Here is a 27350-nt window from a genome sequence, read left to right as displayed (position 1 = left end):
ATTTTGTCTGATTATTACATTATTACAATTTCTTAAAGATATGAAAAGAAAAAAAAACTGATAGGATTATTCTCTTTTGTGTCATGTTCAGGGCTAGAGATTATATCTTGACCCAGACATGCTTGACAGGTGAACTGTCTCGTTTAGATGAATTAAACATCAGAGGGCAGAGGGCAGTCTGACTCTCTCAGGATCACTTGTCCCAATGATTCAACACTATGAGAGCAGTGAATGTGCTCACATGGATGCTTTCTTGTTTTTAAGCGTTAATAATCCCTTGTTACAATTCAGATAATCCCACCATCATTCAAAAACAGAGAGACGAGGAAGATCAGTTCATATAGTGCAACAGAAATACTGGAAGTTTAAAATGTGATACACTGAGACCAAAGAATTTGGCTGACATCTGTAATAACTGTATTTCCCTTTTATCGTAAGCATGGCATAAAGCGCCATAGCCCTAAACATTACCACTACTTCTGAAATTAAAATATATTCACACTGAGCTCCAAATGTCTGAGACTACTAGTGAAAATGCTTATATTCTGTATACTTATTTTATTTGTTTTATCAGCATAGCCAAAAAGTTGAATTGCAAACATTAAATCACATGAATGTCAGAATATCCTGATATTTGGTTTGTTTTAAAAGAAGCACATTTTACAAACGTGATGATTGTGTGTTTTATCTCCCCCTAGCGGAGAAGCAACAACTTACTTGCATTCCAGGATGACAATACTAACACTGTCCACACGGGGGCTAGAGAAAAGGATCTTCCTTAATTTCACAATATATGAACATAAGCCCAAGATATCCCCATAGCCCACTGATGATGTTATTTTATTGTGTTAATTGTTAGTCTTTGGTTACGCTGTCATGTGGAGGCATTAACTGTATTTTTTATTCCTAAAGGGCTATGTGTAAAGGATTTGTGTAAGGTGATGACAGAATTGCTTCCTTGTTCTATTAGAAATATACACTGAATTAAACACATTTAATAATATATGTGACCCTGCACCACAAAACCACTAGAAACAATCTGAATCATCTGAAAGCTGACAGAATAAGCTTCAAACTGACATGTGGTTTCTTATGTTAGGACAATATTTGTCTGAGATACAATAATTTGAAAATCTGTAATCTGAGGGTGCAAAAAAATCTAAATATCGAGAAAATCGCAGTTAAAGTTGTCCAAATTAAGTTCTTAGAAATGCATATACAATAACTAATCAAAAATGAAGTTTTGGTATATTTACAGCAGGAAACTTACAAAATATCTTCCTGGAATGTGATCTTTACTTTATCTTAATGATTTTTAAAAGAAAATTTTGACCCATACAATGTATTGTTTGCTACTGCTACAAATATACCCATGTGACTTATGACTGGTTTTGTGTTCCAACATCACACATTAAGTTACACACTCAGAAAAACCTTTTCAAATACTTTTGTACATTTTATATATGTACCTTTAAGGTACCAGTATAGACCCTTTACAAAAAGTGTATCTTTTGTAAAATAATACAACATGTTAAGGTTAAAAAATGACGAGTGTGGCAGCAATGCTTCACCATGGTTTTGCATATAAACAGTGAAACTTTTATTGATGCAGTTATGCCACACTTTGTTTTACAAGCTGCAGTGTAGATTTACATAGAGACATTTAGCAATATCACTCTATAAAACTTCACCTTATGACAAGGAAGAGTTATTCATTAAAACAAACACCCTGCCTGAAATGGATAAGCATATTGTGCAAGTCCTACAATGAATATATTTCACTGACCGGCAGGGTTGTGTTGACAGTCATTTGGGTGTGTCTGCAGTATATCTAGAACTGACACAGTTCCCCAAAATAATTTGGAACAGAGAAGGACCTGAACTGAGACGAGATTTGTGATATTTGACTACTATCATAACTGCATTTTCACTGCTAATAAGGTAAGTCAAAAAATAATGCTGTGTGAATAAATTCATAAATATTATTTTCCAATATAACATTTATACATTACATTACATATGGCACTCATGCCTTTTATCACTGGAGCATAATGTGATGTTATTCTAAATTATATTAATGTGTCATGTTTGTACTCGTTGTTTATAGGCCAATTGTATTTTAAATCATCACCTAATAACTTGTAAAACTGTTACAAATCTATTATGAGTAGTCATTTATTAGCCGGTCTGTTATTAAAGACTAACATGACGTCAGATGAAGTGGGGGACAGTATGTAACGCTAGTTGAGCAGCTATGCATGCTTACTCTTTCTGCCTGGGTTCTTGAGGAAGAGACAGATTACATAATTATGTATTTCCCAAAATGACCTCAACAAGTTGCACATTTTAAGGCAGTGATAACTTCTGGAAAGACTTTAGTGGGTAATCCATTATGATGAAAGATCTTGCTGTTATTGTGAAGTTTTCGCCGTTGCTTTGTGTATTCAGTGCATAAATTAATAAATATGAACTATTTTATCAAAATTACTTAAACTTCCTTTAAAAGCTGACGTGAGTAATGAATACTTGTTCTTTTTTCTTTATTTCTTTCTGTTTAAGTGTTCAATGACATTTTGTTAGGTTTATGCTTAAAGTTATAAATGTAAGAAAAGTTAACGGCATTTCTAAATTAACTCCATATTTCCTTTTGCAACTTGTAAGAGCATGAAACAGAGCAGAGTACTGAACGTAAACAACACGTGTGGAAAGTTTTTAATTGAACTTAATGCCAGTATCAAAATAATCATAGTCTTTCATCTAAATGTATTTTTACATCTTTTCACAGTTGAACACAATGGTTCAAAAGACGATGGTCTTTCTCTTCATGCTGATTGGAGGGTCACAGACTTTTCCATACCACAATGTCCCCACTGAGGATAAAGTAATGAAAGATGCTGACAAGATGGAGAGAGAAAGAAGAGATGTTATGCAGACTGTAAGTGCCACATTTGTGTTTGTGTACTTCTGATTCCCTACGGTATATTATGTACACTCTTAAAAATTGTCCCGTTAAAAAACAGTAAGTAACTGGCAGCACAGTTGCCAGCAAGTTACTGTTAAATTAACAGTGTCTTGCTGTTGTTGAAATTTACAGTTTGTTACTGTTTTTGGAAATACAGCATAAAGCTGTTATTTTATAAATTAACAATAAATTACTGTCAAAAGCATTAACAGTTAGTTGATGTTTTTTTCTTTCTTTTAACTGTAAACTAGAAACTACACACTGCTAAGAAAAAAAGGTGGAATTATTTTTCTAGATATTTCTTTAATTTTATGAATTAACCCTTTGAAGTCTTGCTATAAAACCATGTTTTAATACAACATACAGATATAGCCTTTGAAACATTAAAAATTCAACACAAAGTGTAACTTCAAATTTGTTTTATTAAAACTTTAAAAAAAAGCCACTTTAAATCACAAAATATTCTCAAAATTAGTGGCTGATGCAAGTGGAATGACTAAAACTTAAGCCTCAGAGTAAACTTTCGTTTAACTGAATAAACAAATAATTTACATAACATTAGAAAAAAATAAATGAGCGAACTGCTGAGAGAATAAGAATTACTAAATTATTAGTGAATAAGAGTTACTGAATGAAGAAATAATTCAATGATGAATGAAGTCAAAATGTAGGTATTCAAGAATGAACACCTGAAAAAATTGTGCGACTAAACACACTAAAAACATGTTTTTATCATGTGTGAAGAGTATGTGTACGGTGTGTGTGTGTGTGGTATGTCAGTGGATGAGTGAGTTCACTTATATGAAGTCCCACTCAAAGTCCATTAGCTTCTTAAGTAGACTGGCAACCCGAGTGTTGACTGATTTCTTTTTGTGGCCGACCTTCCCTGTCCGCTTTGATAGGACTTGTCCACCCTTGGTGCCTTTTTCAGGATTTATTCCAATGAAGCACCTGAAAAACAAATGCATACATTCAGAATTAGTGTGGGTAAAATTTTACATAACGAGAATGTGAACAGAAATTATCATATGATTCTAAGCATCTAACCTCTGAATAAATTCCAACGTGGATGCAGCCTCAGCTTGGTACTCCACATTGAAATTGTAGAAAGTTGAAAACACAGCATCAAGTCCAGACAGAAAACTTGGCTGGATGCCCTCACAGATTATTTGCCCCTCAAAACTAATCATCCATTTATGAATGCAGCTTCCTGGTTTTTCACCTAAAACATTTCAAAGAAAAAACAATGTCAGACAGTCGTATAACACTAATTTTCTACTGCCAGATTGCAAACAAATGCAAGGGAAACTGAAATGATTTTACCTAGTCACAAAGCCCTGTTCTTTTAACATAACATATGCATTTCAAAATGCTGATTGTGGACTGGTCTGGACAGACACTGAAGTCAACATGTGCATTATACTGTGTATTGTGAAATAGTTGCTGCAATTTTTATGATTTATTTAACTCAATATTTTTGCTCAGTACAGTTGAAGGGTTAAAAAAAAGTAATTAATTAGTCCCCCTCACTTTCAAAGAGTTTTCATTTTCAAAACACAAATGAAACTATTTTTAATATTCTTTCATCATTTCTGTTCATTAAAAGTCCAGTCAAATCCAGGGTAAATGGAAATTCAAACGCGCTAGCCTGACAGACCAGAACAAACCTCACGTCAAGCAAGCATGTTTGAGCTTATTTGCTGTATGCTCAATGACGAATGTTTATACACGAATAAACAAATAAAATTCATACATTTACAAAAATTTATGAAACATTTTGAAGCATCAAAGTTTTTTTTTTTTCAATTGATTAACAAAAATGCTGAAAGAATTGTATGAATATATTCATTTGTTTTCCAAAGATGAATAAAAGTCTTAAGGGTTTGGAATGACATGAGTGTGGGTAAAAGATAGCAGAATATTTATTTTGTGTGACCTGTCCCAGAAGCATTTACCATATTTTTTGAAATACAGAAAAAACATTCTTAATGGCTTATGTAATAAAATAGACTATACATTCATATAGTTCTATACATACCAAAGAGTATCAGTCGAGGAGTTGAAGGTAGTTCAAGTGTCCTTTCTACATCAGCTGCAGTGGAAGATGCCTAAGAAACAGTAACAATGATGAGGACACAGAGACAAAATACACTAACAATATTTTTGATGAAAAATATTTAAGGAATTATCTGCATATAGTGGACTTCAATGGTGCAATGATGTGGACTTTAAGATGGGAATAAAACTGAGTTAGTGTATCACATTTGTCATTGTGTTGTCTGTAAAGATGTGATTTTAAAGCTGCTAATTTAGCAAATTTCCTGTTAAAGTCCTGGATGCAACAATGAAGACACAAGTTAGGGGTATTGCTGTGAATCCTCATGTGCTTCACATAGACCACTGGAGTACTGCATTGCTGCCCGCATAACTGACACCCAAACATGCTGACAAGTCAAAATGGACAGTCTTTGGGAACGAAAAAACGTAACTCAAACAATCTCAACAATAACAAAAGAAAATCTCCACAAAAATAAAACTGCCATTGGCCTACTGTACTGGGTAAAGTAACATTGCAATACAAACCAACAACGCAAAATAAATCAACATGAATTATTCTTACTGATTATTATATCGCGTAACTTATTCTATCAAGCCAACTTGGATCGAAGCAATCCAAAATACAGCCAACAATAAAGTAACAAAACGACAACACTATTAAGAAAAACTTCCCTCGGAATACAGTTATGTACAAATTAGAAGAACAAGCTTACCCAAATTCGCAAGCACAACGTTATTGAAATCAACGTTTTGTCTAATATACACTATTAGGCATTAAATGAAAAGATAGCAAGCTAAAATTAGCAAACGAGAAGACGATAATTTCAGCGTGTTACAGATACATCAATATTACTTCGTTGCTATTGTGTTAAAGGCTTACTTTGCAGAATTTATATCATGTTTGATTAAACTCACCTTGTAATCGGGGGATATCTGAATCTATCCAGCTCCAATCTATGATGCCGTTGGAACGTTGACGATTTTAGCACTGAAATGGACATATTAAACAGTTACAGCCTCAGCATCCACTTATCAAAGTTATTTGCACAATTATTTGCAATTGCAAACGTGTATTTTGTGTGAAAGGAGCCAGGCAAAGGTGCACTCACCGGTTAAATCACAATATAAAGACGGATGAAAATCCACATGTGCTCGCTGCAGCTTTCTGTTCCCAAAATACTGTTAAGTACTGTTTTCTTTCCTTCAAGCAATAAATACGGTAAAATAACGTTAAATTTTATCTAGGTCATTTCACCGAACGTAAATAAACAGGTAAGCACTGCTTTTTAAAATAACGGGTTTATACTGTTAAAATTTTGACGTAAATTAACAGCAATTTTTAACAGTGTAGTTTTACTGCTTCAAGTTAAACACATAAAGTTACTGTGACATTTAACTGAAAGAAATTACATTTACATTTTTTCTTTAGGGTACTGATTTCACTCCACCAGTGTGCCGTGTGGTAAATGAGAGTTTGGACTGTTCTTCAGGTGGAAATGAAACCTGGGAAGTGAATTATATCATGTCAGATGGTGGTGGTTCAGGAATTGATTCCCCCCATTTTGACGCCGACATCAACTGTTGTGAAGGCAACATTACCTTTTTTAATACTTTAAATGTGACTGTAGATGAAAATGGCAACAATGCAATCACTGTGAACTATACTGGTCCTTGCTGTTTACAAAATGTGAAGATTTCTGTGGTGGACAAGGCAGGAAACAAGGCAAATTGCCCGTTTAATATCAAACACCCTGTGACAAATTGCAAAGATCCTTTGACCACAATCAGCCCACAGACGGTCAGTCCCACGTCCAGCAGCTTCACCACAACCATCTCTCTTTGGTCAAGTTTAATACTGATGGCACTGAAATCGATGTTGCTTTAACATATATGTTCATTTTCTGTAAACATGCCCTTCATGGAAATATGTTTAATACTTTTTCTCATTCATTTTTCATGTCATTTCTCTATTTATGTATCTGGAGCTTTAGAAATTACAGTCAAACATATGAAAGTTGTATGTATTACATGGTCTATCTTTCAATGTACTTTGTGCTAAATAACTTTTCTAAATAACCTTTAAAAAACACATGATTTATTTAATTTAATCTCATGTAAAGTACTGATCTCAGATTCATGCACTTTAGTTTATTTCTATTACAGTGCTCATTAAGGAGGAATTTATTTAAAAAACCACCCTGCTCATGTGTAAGAGAGGCATTTAATGCATTCATATAATTAATTCTGCTAAATGCATAAATTTTACATTTAATTTAAGCCTACTACTTACTTTACAGATAAGTGTGCATATACATATACTGCTAGATAAACATCACTTCTAAAAATGAAGAGGAATCATAAACAGGCCCTTATGTCTATATTCATATTCATTTCTCTAAAATTCATCAAGTCTATACTACTAATATTAAGGGACAGACAATAAACCTTCGTTATGAAAAATTTAAATAAGGCATTATGTTATAAAACACGGTAGGAGTTCATAATCACTAAATAGAATAAACAGTGCCCTAAGAAGTCCTATAGTTTTCCTTGGTCAAGGTTCAGAAATATATGAACAAGGATATAATTCCCATTTTTAAACATGGTTTTATCATTTACTGAATTAAATCCACTGATGTAAATTGCACATTTAGTCTAGTCCCACCTAATCTAATATACATTTTCCCTTTTCACAATATTTCAGCAGTCAAACTGTATCCAAACAAGTCAAAGTCAAACATTCAGATAACATTAAATGACAAAAGCACGAGAGAACGTGCTGTTCATTGGAATGTACTCTGATTAAACATTGACAACATTGTGCAAGAAATATGTTCCGCTGATAGGTTATGAATGTTTATATGTTTGGGTGAGAGGTCTTAAGTGTGTCTGAGAGGAATGACATAACAAACTGATTCAGAAAGGACAATTATCTAAAAGGTCTTCATTGAGGATTCATCCTTTATATATTTGTTGATTCATTTTAGTCAGTTATTCTCTGCTAAATACTGCAATTTAAGACATTTACATATTATATGGTTGTGGAATAAATGTGTACTGTAAACTAAACTTTACTCAAATGTTTAAAAAAGATAAAAACTTCACAGTGGATCAAAATTGTTCAAATTACAAAGACACTGGTCTTTCTCTGCATGCTGATTGGATGGTCACAGGCTTCTCCACATCATGATACCTTCAGAGAAAATGAAGCGATCAAAGATGCTGACAAAATAGAGAGAAGGATGAGATCTGACTGTAAGTGTCCTCATATGTCTGTGATGTGAATGCTGATTTCCTATTTCAAACATCTGAAGAATATGAATCATTGTCAAGTTGTACTGTAACCATAACTGTTTCAAGCATAAAGTTACTATGACATGTAATTAAAAGAAATATAATTTATTTTCTTTCTTGGTCAGTCTGAGTGCCATTTGTCATTCATATGTATAAATGGAATAATTTTAAAGTGACTTTATCATGACAGATGGAGATGGCTCAGGAACTGATCACATCAAAGTTTTTGCTAGTGGTCTTAAGTGTTTAAGCAAGACAACACAAGGTTAAGGTCTAGATGAAGATGGCTACAAAGCAACCTATCTGTATTATTCTGTATGTTTTTGTTGTTGTTTTTATAAGTTTATTATTCCAGCAACTGCTGCTATGAAGATGTCGAGGTTCTTGTGGTGGTGGACCAGGCAGGACACACATTCAAGCCAATGACTGTTAAGACTGTCAAACTCACATCCAGTAGCTCCAACACAACCATCTCTCTTTGGTCAAGTTTAATAATGATGGCACTTAAATCTATGCTTCTCTAAGATGGATGTGCACTTTATGTAGCTATATGTAATTTAAAATGTAGGCTACAATAAAATGTACAACAATTATTAACTGGTATAGATTTGAAGCAATTGATGTCATGTCAGTGCTTTGGTTTATTGCATGGTATATGAAAATGTTTTTGCTTGGATATTTTTTCTGCATTCATGTGGTTGCTATATGTTGATGTATCATAAGAGATAAAGTCAAAGTTGTTAAAGTAGCCATATGTATTTCTGTTTATTCTAGCTTTTATTCGACTTCATAGACTTCTAAAAAAAACACCTTCATGTTCTTCAGATCACGGGGGCTGATCGCCACAAACCATTTAATTTGTTTTTGTGTTATAGCGTCACCAAGTGGCCACGCCCATTTACTTTTTCTGTGCATCCTCAGATTGATAGATTAAAGTTTCACATACTGTACATGAATGAAATCCATGAGACTGTTTTTGTGTGTTTATATTTTTTTATTTTAAGTAATTAATTAATTAATTTTAATGTACAAATATTCATTGAAATTTATGAACAAAAATGTGGGCGAACATACGTTGGCATTGTAAAAGTCAAATAATAAACAACAGTTATCTATGATTTAAATATCTTGATGATCATATAAACATTTTAAGAAACAAATTCAAAGACCAGCCTGATTTGTTGCTTATAAATCAACTTATCTTAAAAATATAAACAAGTAATTAATAATAATAAAATAAAAAATAAAAACATGAGTTACATTGAAATAGCGAGAATCAAACATATTTTCAGATATTTTAATTCAGCAATAGCAAACCTTAGCTGATCAACATGATCCTAATAAACTCTTAATGATTTATACTTTTTCTGGTCCTGGTAATGTTGAGCTAAAGCAAGTGCATTTAAGTGCATTACAAATTCTAAATTATAATGCAAAGCACCCTAAGATCTAATTTCTACTCGAACGTTCTATGTTTCTGATAAATGCTAAAGAAGATTTATCACTTAAATTGCATCATAACAGTACTGAACTATATTAGTGGTAATCTGCACTCAAGCTATTTCTATCTAATACAATGTGAAGGTTTAGTGACCTAACTTAAACACCAAAACTAAACTTAAGGGTTATACATATTATTTAACATCACTTAACGTACTGAAGATCCTAATGCACTTAGTTTGGTTCAGTGGTTTTAGTGTTTATGCAATATTTATTTCTTATAGGCATACTTAGCATTATCCATTCTAATAATACTATACAGCCTGGAAGGCATTACATAACAAATGCACTAGAGTAATTGCTATTCATTGGCATGAACATGGAGTCCAATTAATCATTGATAACAAATTCAATTTTGTTTTGAAGGTTCAGCATTGTGCAAGTTATGTTCCACGGACCAAATGTAACAATGTTAATTTTTGTAAGCGTGTCAGAGACAGGACCGAAACATCTCAAGAAAATAATTCAGATAGAACAAAGAGAGATTTTCAATACTTTCCACTAGAGGTTTCATCACTTTCAACAGTAAGTAAAAAAAAATCAACAGTTTATTTTACTGAAGTATTTTGATGCAACTTGATGCCTTTTAATTTTGCTACTAGAATATAGTATTCAACTCTATTTTGTTTTAATCACAGTTGATCGAAATGGTTCAATTAACAAAGACAATAGTCTTTCTCTGCATGCTGGTTGGATGGTCACAGGCTTTTCCACAATGTGATGATGTTGTCAGTGAGAATGAAGCAATGAAAAATGCTGACATGGTAAAAGTAAAATGTAAGTACAACATCTGTGTTGTAGATGTACAGTAAACATTTGTAAAATGTGAAATTCAACTTTTCAAATTACCTGTTAATATTCTCTACATCTTTACCTCTTCAAGTTAGATGCAGTTATATATTTAATTGAAATAAATATTGTTTCTTTTCTTTTCAGGTAACAGATTTAACTCCTTGGTGTGTCATGTGGCAAATGAGAGTTCACACTGTCTTTTGTCATGTGAAAATACAATCTTGGAAGTTACGTATATTATGTCAGATGGCAATGGGTCAGGAATTGATCACATCCAAATTAAATCTTTTGGTGTGGGTCAGGACAAATCTGTCAGTTTTGACGAACTAGTTCTCATACTGTACATACTTACAAAATATATTAGCATTCCAATTCAGTCCAAATGACATCCACTTAAGATCATGCTTTCAACAAGTGAATAGCAGTAATTTAGTCATTTATAGTTTATAACTGGGTCCTCTGAATTAATACTGTAATATAAATCTTAGAATAAACTGACACATAAAACATATACACATCAAGTTTTTCTGAAACATGCATAATGTGAGTATACATTTTATATGACTTTTGTTTAATAAATTGATGAAAACTATTTTGAAAATTTGAATTAAATTATTCAGAAAAGTCTGATGTTGAGATATTTGTTCCTTTTTTGGTCCACCATTAAATACTGTATTGCTTTATCATTGTTATAGAAATAATTACAGAAACACACTATTTAACCTAACTTTATTGAAAAAGATGTCAGAGATCCACAATACCACCAAGAATATGGAATATGACTCTACACTATTCTGGCTAAAGAAAGAGTGGAAGGACATATTTTTTATATTTTATGATTTGTTTGTACAGGGTTAAAATTAGGATTACCCGTGAAAGCTGGCCAATCAATCAAGATTTTTGGGGGGTTACATATATATGATTTTTCATGAATGAAAGAGAGAGAAGTGTGTGAAGTATGAGAGACATCAGTGATGCAGTTTGGCTTCAAAGATCTTACTGTGCACGAAACGTCATTTCAAACTCAGGTGGACCAGTAACAATAGGTGGCGTAATTTTATGTTTCATCCTTGACCAGCCCACACGTCTTGCCTGAAATGCTAAAGAAATTCAACCGCTGTCATTAAATGTTTTATCAAACTTTGCTACAAATAAAAATGACTAATAATGATGTACCTAATGAATGATTTCAATTGCATTATTACCTTCATAATCATACATGTAAACATTTATTTAACCTTTCTGATTAATGACAAGCTGTAACTGCAGTTAGCTTGAAAAAGCTCACTATGGCCCTAAATCAAACATTATTTGAGTAAACCTTGACCTCATCTGATTTACACAGTAGACTGGTGTTTATGAAAAACTAGAGCTCATTATGTTCTACAGAGACATGACATTGACTTTAGCGTTAAGAGAACAGGTCTTTTCAGCATTTAAAATTGTCCTGATGCTTTAAGACTTTTACATTCAAAAAGTTAATTCTAATACATTAAATAGTTATTTAAAAAGGACCAGTGTAGCCTATTTAAAACACATATAAACTGATTAGAATAACCTCTAATTTAACAAAAATGAACGAAAATCGAAAAATCGGTGTTAACGAAATCGAACCATGTTAGGGATGGATTAACGAAATCAAAACTAAAGAAAACCATATTTTTTCCTAGGGATCCCGATATTAGTTTTGATGAAGATTCAAACAAATCAGTGAATAATTTTTTTACTAGTTGATAGAAGCGATTTGTCCTAGTGAACCGATTCGCTAGAATGATTCGGACTCTCCAGCGCCGGAGCACAGCGCTCTCTTGTGTAGCAGGAATCTGTGCTGTGCGTTCGGCGCTGATGATGTCAGCCACTGTGCGCCGGGAACTGTCAGCTCTGCGCTGCTCGCTTCCGAGACAGGCTTATAAAAGCAGACTATTATACCTCTAATAAACAACAGAGGAAGCGCAATCATGGACAGCGATGATGACAACATGGAAGAAGTGGTGGAAGGTACGACATGCGTATACACAAACGTAGCATGAATTCGTTTTTGTCTTCTCGGCTGTCAGGCTGAACTTTTATGCAGTCTCATTCCGCCGAGGATTAGCCTACCGTCAGCTTTCCTCCGTACTGGAGCGGTCAAGTAACCGAGGCCTGTAAGCTTGGGACTATTTAAATCCTCCTGGTGACAGCGAGTGTTATTTTTGCTTTAAGACTTAGCTACACTTCTATCTGAAGTCCCATGAGCTGATATAGCATAAACGGAAAGAATCAACGTTAGTTAGACAATAGATTTCTCTCAAAATACCTTTCATTTTATTATATTACATATATCATCTTTTAAGAAGTCTGTAAATGCCCTATATATAAGCTAGATTCGTATTTGGATGAACTTAATAGTGTTGTTAAAGCCACGTGGTTGAAAAAAAAGTGGGGTGTTGACAAAAGTTGCAAGTTCAGCTTTAAATCTTGATCCAAAACTGCAGATGTACATAGTTCTCAGCTCTGGACTAACACCATTAAACCAAGCACTTAGTGCCCATCAATTAGTGTATTTGTGGACTTTGCTTTGTATGAAATATTTTTGCTAAATGTGAAGTATCTAACTAAACTGATTTTATCAACCTGTCCATTAAAATGAGTGTCATAATTGGGCATGCAGTGCATTAGTTGTTTATCAGTCTGTTACTTAGCTTATTGATAAAAATGTAATGACTTTTTAGGACCACTGGATGAGGATGACCAACCTCATGGATTTTGCACTGTGACTTACTCCTCCAGCGACAGATTTGAGGGACACTTTGTTCATGGGGAGAAAAATGGAAAAGGAAAGTTCTTCTTTTTTGATGGCAGGTATGAAACATTATGTTGGCACAATTAATATATTATTGATTTCTATCCTATGATTTAATAATGTTAAAATATAATTAGTCACTGTTGATCAGACTCAGATTTCATTATTTAAATCATGATAACTCTTAAAATAGTTTTATTGTTTCATTCATAAGGATGTATCACAAGTAGGATTGTTCTTAGCGGACTAGATCTGCTTTGTTGCTGCTAACATTAGGGAACTATTACTGTTGAAACATGTTCTGAATTAAAGGGATTAGTGTACATGCTGTTGCCAGGTAAACTAGGGGAAACCCCTGTAGCACATCATGTGTTGCTGGGGAGGAGAAAGGGTAACAGATCTGTACCAGGTTGAGGTATGTAGAAGGGAAACTCGCAGCTAATTAGTACAATGGCTGCACTGCCATTGTATTAATCAGCTGCTCCGGAGACTTTCAGTATTGAACTATATTCTGATTGATATCACTGTGAGTCGCAGTAATTCAAATGCACATGCAGACTCATGTATCTTCACCAGCAGTATTAGATCTAATTAGCATGCATATTTTTTCCTTCTCCATAATTTGTTTGCTTCTTTTTGGGGTCTAATTTTTATAATCTTGCATAGTAAAAATACTTATTTTTAATTATTTTGATAATAGCGGACAAAGGTAATTATATTTCACCCAAAAATCACCAGTTTTTTTTTTTCCTTAATAGTACGCTGGAGGGTTTCTACGTGGATGATGCTTTGCAGGGCCAAGGTATTTATACTTACGAGGATGGGGGAGCATTACATGGGACTTATGTAGAAGGCGAGCTCAATGGACCTGCTCAAGAGTTCAATCCAGAAGGTCAACTGGTCTTCAGGGGCCAGTACAAGGACAACAATCGTTATGGCATGTGCTGGGTCTACTACCCGGTATGTTGTGCCCAACATCATGCACTTTAAATCACAAATTAAACTCTTATTGACCGCATTATAATGTATTGAATTGACAAGTTCCAAGTTTATGTGTATGTAAGTTTTCTTTTTGCTCTGCCATCTACAGGATGGCGCCTGCGTGGTCGGGGAAGTGAATGAAGATGGAGAGATGACAGGAAAGTCGGTGGCTTATGTTTATCCAGATGGGCGTACTGCTCTGTATGGCTCCTTTGTTGATGGAGAACTGATTGAGGCCCGAATTGCCACTCTTACCACCCGAGAGAACGGCAGACCACACTTCACTGTTGATCCAGATAGTTAGTTTATTTTTAGTTTTATTTTTAAGTTTTATGTACATCTTAAAATCTTCATTTTAAAGCTAAAAACCCAAATCTGATCAGTACAAGTTCGTCTTGGTATAAGAATAGTTGTAGGTTAATCTTTTTTTTTTTTTTTTTTTTTTTTTACTCTTTTGTAGGTCCTGTTTACTCCTACGATAAATCCACCTCATCATGTATCGCTGGTCATAAACTGCTGCCCGACCCCTACGAAAGTCAACGGTTGGTGCAAGCTGTGATCAACCATGTAAACCTCAATCTATCAAATCTCGTTTTGAACAAAAAAAAACATATATTTGTTTGTTCCAGTGATGTACTGTCTTGTCATTTCGTTGGGGAGATTCTGCTGGTTCTCTAGGCATAAAACAGTATTTTTCATGTCATCATCTTGTTGATTCAGGCTTATTTTGGTTTAACAGTGTGTATGTTGGACAATCACTTATTTCTGGAGCTGGAGAAGGGCTATTTGCAAAAACTGAGGCTGAGACTAACACCGTGATGGCTTTTTACAATGGTGTCCGAATTACCCATACAGAGGTTTGTCTGTCTGCATTTGACATTATTCAAGGCCATAATGTAATACTTTAAAACATATTATAGGATGCGTGGTGTGTTAAATTAAAGGTGTTTTTGTAATCTTTTTATATTCGATTTAACAGGTGGATTGTCGTGACTGGTCCATGAATGGGAACACTATTTCATTGGATGAGGACACTGTGATTGATGTTCCAGAACCTTTCAATCTGATGGAGAATTATTGTGCTTCTCTAGGTCACAAGGCCAATCACTCCTTCACTCCCAATTGCAAATATGATCCGTGAGTGTTAATGTTCATTTTAATAATATACAGAGATGTAGTGCTTTTGTTTCCTATATTAAATTAGATCTATTATTTATTTAAATATAAACCAATCATAATGGGTTAGTCATGTAACAGCTGTGTTTGCCTGTCAAGGTACATCCATCCTCGTTTTGGGCAAATAAAATGCATCCGAACAATCCGTGCTGTGGAAAAAGATGAAGAACTCACGGTTGCTTATGGTTATGACCATGAGCCTTCAGGGAAGTCTGGTCCAGAGGCACCAGAATGGTACACAAAGCAATTGTTGGAGTTTCAGCAAAAGGAGTCTGAAAAAGGTGCTGACGAGACCTGTTAAGACCCTCACCACCGCCTGTCTGAAAAAAAACATGATCTCCTATCCCAGCCTATAACTACCACCAGAAACTCTTAACTTTATTCTTTGACCTTCTTCGCAGCTAACATTAATAAGTAATCACTCTTCTGAACTGATTTCTGGCATCGTCATCAGTTTACAAGGATTGTGACTGTGAAATCCTCGCTCTCTGAGCAAGCTGCAAAATTCTATGGTTCTACAGTGTGGAAGGATTAGTATGTGTGTCAGTTGGTGACTGATTTGGTTACATTACAAGAATACAGAGACTGAAAAAGAGCAAGTCATTTAAAGGCATTTTGACTGAAATCCGTGGAGAGGAGTTTGAAAGTATTTAAGACAGATGTCACGATTCCTGGAGGTATATGTCCTCTTTATCACAACTTGTGAATACTATGCAGTATTAAACCAGTATAGTGTCTTTTTGCTGCTCTGCTCATGTTTCCCATGAAAACTGAAAATATAGATTTTTCATGTTTATGTTACCATCAATTATTCTTGTAAAACAATTTAATGTCCTTTTGCATGTGCGAACAGCTTCAGTTATCTTTAAATAAGCTCTAGTATTCTTGAAGTACAGTATTACACAGACAAAGCTGCTTATTTCTTTCTGTATTGTTTTTTTTTTTTTTTTTTTTTTTGAAAAACTATGAAGAATTGACACCATTAAAAGAGTAAGGTGTATTGTATGTGTGTGGAAAAGATTGAACAGAACGTACAGTATTTGGGAATAAGGCACAAGGTTAAGAGAAATCTTTCTACTGAGCTAAACTTCAGCCTTTGATATGCGAAAGCTATCAACAAAGATTTATCAATAAAAACTCCAGCATAGAGCACAACTGGACTCATCTTTTCAGTGTTCTTGGCTTTTAATATTATTACAAAAATGTTGAAAATATGAATCAGGTTTTCTCTAAACAAAAATGGAGGAATATTCTGTGCCAAATTAATTAGGTCAACACTGTAAATATCCACGCAGGGGGGGCGTGGTCATCGTGCTGCACCTGCGCGCGCGCCAGGTAAATGAGTGACACTCTGGGTTTCACCGCTTGCTTCCAAACAAAAGCGGCCCGGAAGTGATAAGCAAAAACGGCACCGGTAAATACTAATTTTTTTCTAATTTATAGGACTTATACACCAGTTTATACATATTAAATCGGGCATAGCATAGTTTAAGTATAACGTTTAGTAAAATTTGGTTAGTAAAGTCGTTTTGTAGTTTCAGAATCAACGTGGAAAGCGTTCGTGACGATTTCAAGTCATTAGACGTTTGATAAAGGATTCAGGTCCGTTTGGAGACATACAAATGAAGGATTTTTCTCATTTAAATGATATATCTGAACGTGAAAGTCATTACCTCTTCTCTCTTCGCTGAAGGCCTGAGATGGACCGTTACAGGTATTTCATCTTCAATCAGAAGAGTGTGGTGGTCCTCGGCATCCTTCAGGTGGCGTGCGCGGGGCTTTGCGTGGTTTGCGGATTTATGGACGCAGTCTTCCGCAAGAGCACTACTTTGAGTGAAACTAGGGCTCCACTCTGGTGTGGACTGGTGAGAAACATTAAAACTTACTATTTATTTACTTTAATATGACTTAACGTAATTTTAGTTCCCACGTTAATCTATAATGTCCCATCCCAGTTTTCCAGTATGTAGCAAACTGGGATAGAGTCAAAGTCATTTTAGGAACATCAGAAACAGCTTTTGTAGCTCATATTAAAACAGATCACATTTTGCTATTTTATTTTGTTAAATTGACTTTCCTTCATAGCTAATTTTCCCACTGCTTTAATGTGGTTTAGGATGAACTTAATAATGCTGATTTTTAGTGATAGAAGACTACACATGAAGAAGAAGGTTAAGCCTAGGTATCCCACTTGACTTGTATTCACCCTCTTGTGGCATGTGTCTGCACTAAGAGACAGTGATTCTACAGGGCCTCAAATAGGACTGGTGCAAAAAAAGAAAAAAGAGATGGTGGGGAAAAAATGCGTTTGCGGTCTCTCTGTAAGATTGCATTCCCCAGAGAAACTTTGCATTTTCTTGCAAAAGTTCTGAAATATATTTTTTCTCATATTATTTCCATCACAAAGGTTTGGTTGCAAATCTGAAGTTTCTTGGGGGAATGTGAAAGTTTTGTGAGAAAGTACAAAAGAATTTAAATGTAACTTTTTTCCCCCTCACATCTCTTTTTATTTACCATCACCCTTGAGATGCCCAATATGATTCTTTAAAGTTTATTTCACTTTTTCCTCCTCTTTTAGATTATGGCTGCCCCTGGTGTACTTGCCCTCTTTGCGTCCCAGAAGAAAAACCCAATTTTGGTAATTTCTTATCCGTCTAATGGACAGTATTTCTCCTGACGGTTGTCTCTTTCTACCTGTTGCTATTTACATGTTCTCATTAATATGTTTAGGTAAACGTCATGATTGCATCATCTGTGATGTCACTTTTTGCTGTTGTGATTGTCTTCGTTTATGCTTGCGTCACTCTCAGCTATGGAGAAGAGGATGATGAGGTCTTCCACGCCCATCCTATCCCTGAAGTGGTATAGTTACACCAGTTCATGTTTACTCTACCATACGTTAAACGCTCTGATTAAAACACACAAATGGTTGATAAAGCTGTCTTGTGCAGAGGTTTGTGCTCAGCCAGATGGTGAAAGGAGCAAACAGCACCCTTCTAGTGGCCTGTGTGGGATCTTTGCTCTTTTCTTCTCTCATTGCTTATGTTGGCTTCCGCAGTCTGCCGCTTTGTGGCTGCTACGACTCCACAAATGGCATGGTGGGTGAATTTTTTATGTAAAAACAAGAAAATGCAGTATTTTGAAGTTGGTATGCAAGATTGAGCTGGTAATTACTGCATGGTTGTGTATTTTACAGGATTTTCTAGTTCCTCAAAATGACCCTGTTACTCCAACTGAACTTGTATGCACTTGGCAACGTAAGTGAGAGATGTTGTTTGAGTGGCTTTGGCCACTGAGATAACAAAATCATATTTCATTTGATTTTATTTTGCCTCTTGCAGATGGAGATGAGCGAATCTTTAACTCCCCCATGTCATTCATGGATAGCTGTCCTGAGCAGGAACAGCAGAATCTCTCCACGCTTCCGCCATATAGCAGACTAGCTTAGTAATTTATGTTTTTTTTTTTATGTGAAATACTGGTAAATATAGTTCATACATTTTTTTACAAAAGAGCGAAAAATGTCCAGATTTCATCAAGCCTGCTTATTTCAAATCAACTTAAATTTGTTTCTTGATGTTTAAGTTATCAGTGCCATATTTTATATTATCTTTGTGTTTTTTTGGCTTTATACTTTTTAAATGATAGACTGATAGGTTTGCGCACGTAAACCTATATTTTACAATAAAAAATATATAAAAAATTAAGTATTCTATTTGCCTCTTCATGAAATTAAAAACCATTCATTTCAGTGGATGTTCAGATAACATACCAAGGGACAGTATCATTTTTGCAATGTTATTACTTTAAGTCTCTAGTCTGAACATAATGTTCCCATATGTGATCCTGGACCACAAAACCAGTCATAAGTCAATTTCTTAAAATTGATAAAATTGTTAAGATAGGACAATACAGGTGCTGGTCATATAATTAGAAAATCATCAAAAAGTTTTTTTTTTTTATGCCAAAATTCATTAGATTATTAGGTAAAGATAATGTTAAAAACTCAATTTAATATGTAATATGTATTGCTAATAACTTCATTTGGACAACTTTAAAGATGATTTTCTCAATATTTAGAATTTTTAGAAAACTCAGATTCCAGATTTTCAAATGGTTGTATATCAGCCAAATACAGTTGCTGGTCATAGAATTAGAATATTAACAAAAAGTTGATTTATTTCACTAATTCGATTCAAAAAGTGAAACTTGTATATTGTATTCATTCATTACACACAGACTGATATATTTCAAATGTTTATTTCTTTTAATTTTAATGATTATAACTGACAACTAAGTAAAATCCCAAATTCAGTATCTCAGAAAATTAGAATATTATGAAAAGGTTCAATATTGAAGACACCTGGTGACACCCTCTAATCAGATAATTAACTCAAAACCCCTGCAAAAGCCTTTAAATGGTCTCTAAGTCTAGTTCTGTAGGCTACACAATCATAGGGAAAACTGCTGACTTGAAAGTTGTCCAAAAGACTACCACTAACACCTTGCACAAGGAGGGCAAGACACAAAAGGTCAATACAAAAGAGGCTGGCTGTTCACAGAGCTCTGTGTCCAAGCACATTAATAGAGAGGGGAAGGGAAGGAAAAGATGTGGTAGAAAAAATTGTACAAGCAATAGGGATAACTGCACCCTGGGAGAGGATTGTGAAACAAAACCCATTCAAAAATGTGGGGGATCCACAAAGAGTGTACTGCAGCTGGAGTCAGTGCTTCAAGAACCACTACGTACAGACGTATGCAAGACATGGGTTTCAGCTGTCGCATTCGAGCCACTCTTGAACAACAGACAGTGTCAGAAGCATCTTGCCTGGGCTAAAGACAAAAAGGACTGGACTGCTGCTGAGTGGTCCAAAGTTATGTTCTTTGATTAAAGTAAATTGAGCATTTCCTTTGGAAATCAGGGTCCCAGAGTCTGGAGGGAGAGAGGAGAGGCACACAATCCACATTGCTTGAGGTCCAGTGTAAAGTTTCCATAGTCAGTGATGGTTTGGGGTGCCATGTCATCTGCTGGTATTGGTCCACTGTGTTTTCTGAGGTCCAAGGTCAACGCAGCCGTATGCCAGGAAGTTTTAGAACAATTCATGCTTCCTGCTGCTGACCAACTTTATAGAGATGCAGATTTCATTTTCCAACAGGACTTGGCACCTGCACACAGTGCCAAAGCTACTAGTACCTGGTTTAAGGACCATGGTCTCCATGTTCTTAATTGGCCAGCAAACTCGCCTGACCTTAACCCCATAGAAAATCTATGGGGTATTGTGAAGAGGAAGATGCGATATGCCAGACCAAACAATGCAGAAGTGCTGAAGGCCACTATCAGTGCAGCCTGGTCTCTCATAACACCTGAGCAGTGTCACAGACTGATAGACGCCATGCCACATTGCTGCAGTAATTCAGGCAAAAGAAGCTCAAACTAAGTATTGAGTGCTGTCAGGTGCTGTACATGCTCATACTTTTCATGTTCATACTTTTCAGTTGGTCAAGATTTCTTAAAATCCTTTCTTTTGTATTGATCTTAAATAATATTCTAATTTTCTGAAATACTGAATTTGTTTTCCAGAGCTGTCAGTTATAATCATCAAAATTAAAATAAATATATCAGTCTGTGTATAATGAATGAATATAATATACAAGTTTTACTTTTTGAATCGAATTAGTGAAATAAATCAACTTTTTGTTAATATTCTAATTCTATGACCAGCAACTGTATTTGGCTGATACACAACTATTTGAGTTTTCTAAAAAATCTAAATATTGAGAAAATCATCTTTAAAGTTGTCCAAATGAAGTTCTCAGCAATACATATTACTAAACAAAAATTGAATTTTTATATATTTATTGTAGGAAATTTACTAAATATATTTATGGAACATTATCTTTACCTAATAACCTAATGAATTTTGGCATTTAAAAAAATTGTTTTTTGATAATTTTGACCCATACAATGTTTTGTTGGCTATTGCTACAAATATCGGGTATATTTGTAGCAATAGCCAACCGTGCTACTTAAGACTGGTTTTGTGGTCCAGGGTCACATATGCACTCTTTTATTAGACAAATAAGGCACAACACTAGTCAGCTGAAAGTCAAAGATGTGGTACTTTATTTCTTTTAGTAAAACACTGAAACAGTTAAAACCAAAACGGCAACAAGCATTGATCTTTTGCACTCCTTTGAATATAGTGCATTGATGGTTTGTTTATTTTCCCAAAACTATGTCACTCTAACTCACTGACCAACATTGAAGGCATGAGTTGTATAATTAGACAAGTGACTAATAAAGATATGTTGTGCATGCTTGAGTTCTGGCATTGCAAGGTGCTATTTTATCAACTGCTGACCCCTGATATCAAGAACTTACTCATACACTTTGGTCGCAAAGATGCATAATTATCCCAAGAATAATAAACAATTACCTACAATAAAAATGTAACACTTAAACATGTTAATAATATTCAATATTCAATTTTCTGCAATTAGAATTGTCAAGCCGTTTTGTAGATTTTTGAGATCTACTCATATTTTACATTAACTATATTATTAATGTGTTAATAAAGACAGAAAAAAGCAAATTCTGAATGACACTTAAAATGGTACATTGGGTGAAGCGAAAGAAAACAGTGGATAGAATCCAGACCAAGAGTATGTTTTTATCAAGACCAGTTCAACATGAACCTACAAAAATCATCAAAGCTCATGTTCTTTCTGGCAGATAGATTAGATATGAACCTTCTGTAAGCACCCAGAGTCAAAACGTTAAGCACAAATAGACAAGTCTTAGTGTGCATTTCAACATGTTGCATTTAAATATTCAAGAGCCATCATTAACCGTGCACAATTCCTCAACTAATCACATGCTCCCCCCTATTATTGTACCTGAATCAAACAACGCAATGCATCAGCTAACCAGGCCCTCAACCAACCTACTTAAAAAAAAAAAAAAATAAGCATAAATCATAAGCAAAACCTCTTTTTGGCAATTCACTATAAAACAAAGAAAGAATGACATGCCTGAGCTTCCTTCATGCACTCCACAGGACCAGCTGTGGTTACATCAAGTTATGTGTGAATATTCCCTGTAATGGACTGAACTCTGTTCTGCATATCAGTGTTGGAAAGAAGATTGCCGAAGGGAAAGACAATTTAGTCATTAGCATATCTGTATATTTGTACTTACAGATTACATACTGAAATATAGACTGATATCAGAGCTTTTGTTCAGATTTATGCCATGCATGCACAGAGCAGATGCCATGAATAATATGAGGTACTAATCTGTGATTATACAGTACAGATCACTTTAATTTTGCCTAACAAAGCAGTACTACATACAATTCCTGGCTGTAGATACTAAAGTAAATATTGTCAGCGAATTCTTGTCCCTTTTTACCTAACTTTACTACATTTTGACATGATTCACAGGAAGGACTGATTATCATGCATAACCCAGATGTCTTGTATGTACAGTATTTTATATAGATGATTGGCTGCTAGAAGAAACTAAATTGGCAATAAATAAAACACTGGCAGTGGACTAGGACTGGCTTTTTTTTATATTATTGTATATCAGATTTATTTTACCTTTTAATTCAGCTAACATTTGTCTAAGATCTATTAGCAGCACTTATAAATAACCTGCATTTAGTGATTGTTCACCAGTTTCTTTTTTCTCTTGAGAGAACTGACAACTTTCACAGGAAGTGTCTGCATGTGTGTGGGTGACACAGAATGAGAGAACAAACAACAAACACACAGTCTAAACCCGATTTACTTCGGAGGCTGAAGTGATTTAACAGAACAGTTTATCTAATTGTGGCAAACACTGTTTAAAAAATCTGATGAAAAAGGCAACATATTACGCATGAAGGTTTCACTGTTCAATTCACCTGCAGAACTGACTAAATCTAGCTGGAAAATGTAGTGCATGTTTGGCAGTGGCATATGATGTGAACTAGACAGGCTGACACATAATAGATGAAGCTGGTATATGTAAGCAAATAGGCCTACATGCAACTTCTCAAAGCCTCTTGTTTAAGTGATGGAGGAAAGTTTTCTTCCCTTTAAAATAATGGCCAGATCAGATACAAAAAGAAATCTTGAGAAAAGATGTTCCTGTGTCCTCAACCCTTCCCCTGGACCTTCACAGATAACACTAAAGCATCTGTGAATCTGCTTCTTTAAAGGTGCTTCACCTTTGTCATCTCCATCCTGTAAGGGGTGATTCATTCATTAGCTCTTCCAACATCCACAGCCCCAAGTTCCCCTGTCCTCCTCGTCCTGCCTGAGAGTGACAGTATCTCCTGATGGTGGTTGGCTTAACACGAGCGGCTTCTGAGATTTCAGCTTGTGCGCCACCGTCATGAAAATGGCCTCTACGTGGTCACTATTATTCCGACCACCGTCATCGTTTCCGTAGGGGTTCTTGGCAGAGGTCTCAAACAGAGGCATTGAGTGTGCATCAGCGAACTGCTGTGCTACGTCGGTACTTACTTGAGCGGCATGCCGCAGGTCACATTTGTTGCCGACCAAGATTCTAGGCACCTCTTGGCCCAAGGCATGTTGACGGCACTCCTCGATCCACAGCGGAAGACTTCGGAAACTAGCAGCATTGGTGACATCGTAGACAAACACCACAGCGTGGACGTTGCGGTAATAGTGCTGTACCATACTCTTTCGAAAGCGCTCCTGGCCTGCAGTGTCCCACAACTGGACCTGGCAGAGGGGGAATAGGGAGCGCTATTAGCTGTCAACTTATACATGCATATTTGTTCTTTTAAAGGGATATTTCACCCAAAAATGAAAATTGTGTTATTAATTACTCACCCTTGTGTCGTTCCAAACCCATAAGACCTTCGTTCACCTTGGGAACACAAATTAAGATATGTTTGCTGAAATCCACAAGCTTTCTGACCCTGCTTAGACAGCAACGCAGCTTAAATGTTCCCAGGTCCAGAAACATAGCAAGGACTCCATAAAATTACGGTTGAACCCCTGATGTTACATGGGCTATTTTACAAAGATCCTTGCTACGTTTCTTGACCTGGGAACATTTCAGTTGTGTTGCTGTCTATGCAGGGTCAGAAAGCTCTTGGATTTCATCAAAAATATGTTAATTTGTGTTTTCCGTAGATGAACGAAGGTCTTACGGGTTTGGAACGATATGAGGGTGAGTAATTAATGACAGAATTTTCATTTTTGGCTGAACTATCACTTTATATGTTATATATGTTCATAAAACACAAACTTTATTCACTCTACATGTAAAGGTTCAATAAACTGATCTTTTTTTCACTGACTAATAATACATGTCAGGCTTTAAAGGATTACATTAAAACATATTGAGTACATACGCAAAATAACGTTCTGAAATCAGAAGCATCCTCACCTTGATTTTCTCGCCGTCTATTTCAATAACCTTCTCTCGAAAATCCACCCCTATAGTGGCCTCAGTTTTATCTGGAAACTTGCCTGCACAGAATCTATAGGTGAGGCAAGTCTTGCCAACTCCAGAGTCTCCTATCACGATGATCTTAAAGATTCGAGTCCGTGGGGGAGGCAGCGAAGAGCTGGTCAAAGATGAGCTAAATTCAAAGGAGGACTCGATATCTGCCATGCTGTCTTCCTATACACGAAAGTGCCTCAGAGAATGGCACAGTGAAAATGTGTGCTGATGCTAATGGGTCAAATAAATAATTCAAACGCAGGCTTAGTTAAACCTTCAGCCCTTTACCTCAAGCTTCATGTGCAAAAACGTCGTGGACTGTTTTTGACGTGCTGACCGGTAGACTCCGCATTTTGCTGATGCATTCCTGGCGGAGTCTTCTTACACTTGTCTTACACTGTTAGGGTCTGTCTGTAGCCACGTACGACGTTGACATAACTGTAATCTCGCGAGAAGTCACATAATACCGAGAGCGTTTTGTGTGGTACATCCAAAAAAAGAGCATAACAAAACTGAAACTTACCAATGTAAGCAGTGTACACACAAAAACTAAATTAATATGGGAGTTATTTTATTAAATTTTATGCATGTATTATAATTTATTATAATTTTTTACTTCTTTGCAATGACTTGATATGATACTGAATTTGCAAAACAGAACAGAAATGCAAATATATATTACACACTAAACTGCACTGAACACAGAAAATATATATTTTTTGTGTATACAGTGATAATAGTTTATTTGCATCAATATTATTTTTTTTTCTGCCTGTAACTGCATTATTGTTCTGTTCTGTTGTAGATTGATTTTGAAGATGGTAACTGCCCAACATACCGCAATCAAATAAAGGGTTTTATAATGTTTATCAAGCGGTGCACAACCAGTTTCAGGGTCTTGAGTCTAACTCCTGCTACTTGTTTTGTCAGAAATGTAGTGAATTCAATATTCTTTTAACAGAAGAATTCCATCAGATTGGTTTGGAAAGCATGCATTAACAATGTGTTTAATTTCCTCTTAAACAGATGTACCACCCATTTCTCAGGCTCTAGTTCTGATGCTCCGCCCTCGAGCATGGTACATGGTGGAGCACATGTTCTGTTGTATGGTTTTAAAAATTTTATCACTTATAACAACCCCTTTAGAAAAGAAAAATTAACTTTTATTTATTTTTTTATTTTTTTACATTTCAGCAATTTCTCATAGACAACATTAAGTGTAAATGTATAGAAAAATTATACTTTTGCTTGTTTCCTTCTTTAGATTGTTCTTCTATAGAAAAACCCCAGTAACCTCACATGTGATACAATTTCAAAAATGGCTGAAACTCAGATCTAAATTCAAGATATTTCAGTGAAAGCCATTCATAATAAAAATCGTCACTTTAATGTTATAGTTCTGTACTCTTAATCTATGTCAGTAAATGTCTCATTTGTGTCTGTTTATATTGCTCCAAATAGGTTTTTGGAGAAACATTCAGATTAAAATAAAAGATAACTGAGAAATCTCTTTAGCTGTAAACAAGCTAAATCCTGCATAGTAATATATCCTTCTTGGTAGTGTGTAGTATATGTACATCAGTTTCTCGGTAGGTGAATGGTCGAGAGGTTCCAGGTCCATTGTTGATTTTGGTCATAAATGCACGGATTAACATTTCTGCATTGAGAGCATAGGCCGTAATTTAGATATATTTTTCAGATGGTAAAATGCAGTTTTACAAATACTAGAAATGTGGCTTTCTAAGGAAAGATTGCTATCAAATAGCACACCTAGGTTCCTAACTGATGACGAGGAATTGACAGAGCAGCCATCAAGTCTTAGACAGTGTTCTATGTTAATACATGCAGAGTTTTTAGGTCCTAACACCTAAAAACTTACACACCTTAACACCTCTGTTTTTTCAAAATTTAGCAGTAAGAAATGACTCGTCATCCAGTTTTTTATATGGACTATGCATTCCATTAGTTTTTCAAATTGGTGTGTTTCACCGGGAGATGAAATATAGGGCTGAGTATCATCAGCATAACAGTGAAAGCTAACACCATGTTTCCTGATGATATCTCCCAAGGGTAACATATAAAACGTGAAAAGTAGTGGCCCTAGTACTGAGCCTTGAGGTACTTACTCCATACTGCACTTGTGATCGATATGATACCTCTTCATTCACTGCTACGAATTGATGGCGGTCATATAAGTACGATTTAAACCATCCTAATGCACTTCCACACCATGAATCAGTTTTAACTACCATGAATTTTATTTTTAATGTATTCAGAATGTTTTTGTAGCTTGACCTGCCAGCGGGCTGCATAAAGGCCACTGTGTTGATTGAGTGTGTCCT

The 27350-nt window shown here is 35.2% G+C and overlaps 4 protein-coding genes and 2 long non-coding RNA genes across 8 annotated transcripts; 3 read left to right on the top strand and 3 right to left on the bottom strand.

Moving 5' to 3' along the window:
* Window positions 1–1773: 1773 nt before the first annotated feature.
* On the top strand, window positions 1774–7128 carry LOC127971176 (uncharacterized). The gene is made up of 3 exons (XR_008156760.1): window positions 1774–1941; window positions 2786–2935; window positions 6450–7128. It is a non-coding gene; the product is annotated as an uncharacterized LOC127971176 (long non-coding RNA).
* On the bottom strand, window positions 2994–6245 carry LOC127971180 (uncharacterized). The gene is made up of 5 exons (XR_008156763.1): window positions 6130–6245; window positions 5936–6008; window positions 5001–5070; window positions 4010–4184; window positions 2994–3913 (listed from the first exon to the last, which is right to left on the bottom strand). It is a non-coding gene; the product is annotated as an uncharacterized LOC127971180 (long non-coding RNA).
* A 3719-nt stretch (window positions 7129–10847) lies between the features above and the next one.
* Window positions 10848–11817, bottom strand: LOC127971298 (microsomal glutathione S-transferase 2-like). Its single transcript, XM_052574184.1, has 3 exons — window positions 11812–11817; window positions 11607–11698; window positions 10848–11404 (listed from the first exon to the last, which is right to left on the bottom strand). The coding sequence occupies exons 1-3, from the start codon at window positions 11815–11817 to the stop codon at window positions 11308–11310; spliced, it is 195 nt and encodes a 64-aa protein (XP_052430144.1). The 3' UTR covers window positions 10848–11307.
* Window positions 11818–12417: 600 nt separating this feature from the next.
* On the top strand, window positions 12418–16700 carry LOC127971159 (histone-lysine N-methyltransferase SETD7). Of its 2 annotated transcripts, XM_052573991.1 has the most exons (8): window positions 12423–12604; window positions 13318–13447; window positions 14147–14348; window positions 14479–14668; window positions 14830–14911; window positions 15109–15226; window positions 15349–15506; window positions 15645–16700. In XM_052573991.1, the coding sequence occupies exons 1-8, from the start codon at window positions 12565–12567 to the stop codon at window positions 15844–15846; spliced, it is 1122 nt and encodes a 373-aa protein (XP_052429951.1). In that variant the 5' UTR covers window positions 12423–12564; the 3' UTR covers window positions 15847–16700. The 2 variants fall into 2 exon arrangements, 1 of the variants encoding a protein (XP_052429951.1); XR_008156759.1 differs by lacking the exon at window positions 15645–16700 and having other exon boundaries at window positions 12418–12604; window positions 14830–14936; window positions 15349–15497.
* Window positions 16701–16855: 155 nt separating this feature from the next.
* LOC127971169 (uncharacterized) lies at window positions 16856–19252 on the top strand. Of its 2 annotated transcripts, XM_052574009.1 has the most exons (8): window positions 16856–16959; window positions 17081–17147; window positions 17239–17410; window positions 18124–18183; window positions 18276–18407; window positions 18497–18643; window positions 18742–18802; window positions 18887–19252. In XM_052574009.1, exons 3-8 carry the CDS (start codon window positions 17246–17248, stop codon window positions 18991–18993), a joined length of 672 nt encoding a protein of 223 aa, XP_052429969.1. In that variant the 5' UTR covers window positions 16856–16959; window positions 17081–17147; window positions 17239–17245; the 3' UTR covers window positions 18994–19252. The 2 variants fall into 2 exon arrangements, with proteins under 2 accessions (XP_052429969.1, XP_052429970.1); XM_052574010.1 differs by lacking the exon at window positions 17081–17147 and having other exon boundaries at window positions 16870–16959.
* A 2394-nt stretch (window positions 19253–21646) lies between these two features.
* LOC127971164 (ras-related protein Rab-33B) lies at window positions 21647–25459 on the bottom strand. Its single transcript, XM_052574005.1, has 3 exons — window positions 25297–25459; window positions 24952–25188; window positions 21647–24278 (listed from the first exon to the last, which is right to left on the bottom strand). The coding sequence occupies exons 1-3, from the start codon at window positions 25306–25308 to the stop codon at window positions 23796–23798; spliced, it is 732 nt and encodes a 243-aa protein (XP_052429965.1). The 5' UTR covers window positions 25309–25459; the 3' UTR covers window positions 21647–23795.
* Window positions 25460–27350: the final 1891 nt, after the last annotated feature.

The sequence above is a fragment of the Carassius gibelio genome, chromosome B14 (genome assembly GCF_023724105.1).
Source record: "Carassius gibelio isolate Cgi1373 ecotype wild population from Czech Republic chromosome B14, carGib1.2-hapl.c, whole genome shotgun sequence".
Classification (NCBI taxonomy): domain Eukaryota; kingdom Metazoa; phylum Chordata; class Actinopteri; order Cypriniformes; family Cyprinidae; genus Carassius; species Carassius gibelio.
Note: the sequence above shows the minus strand (reverse complement) of the source record. Positions and strands in the feature narration are given on the sequence as shown.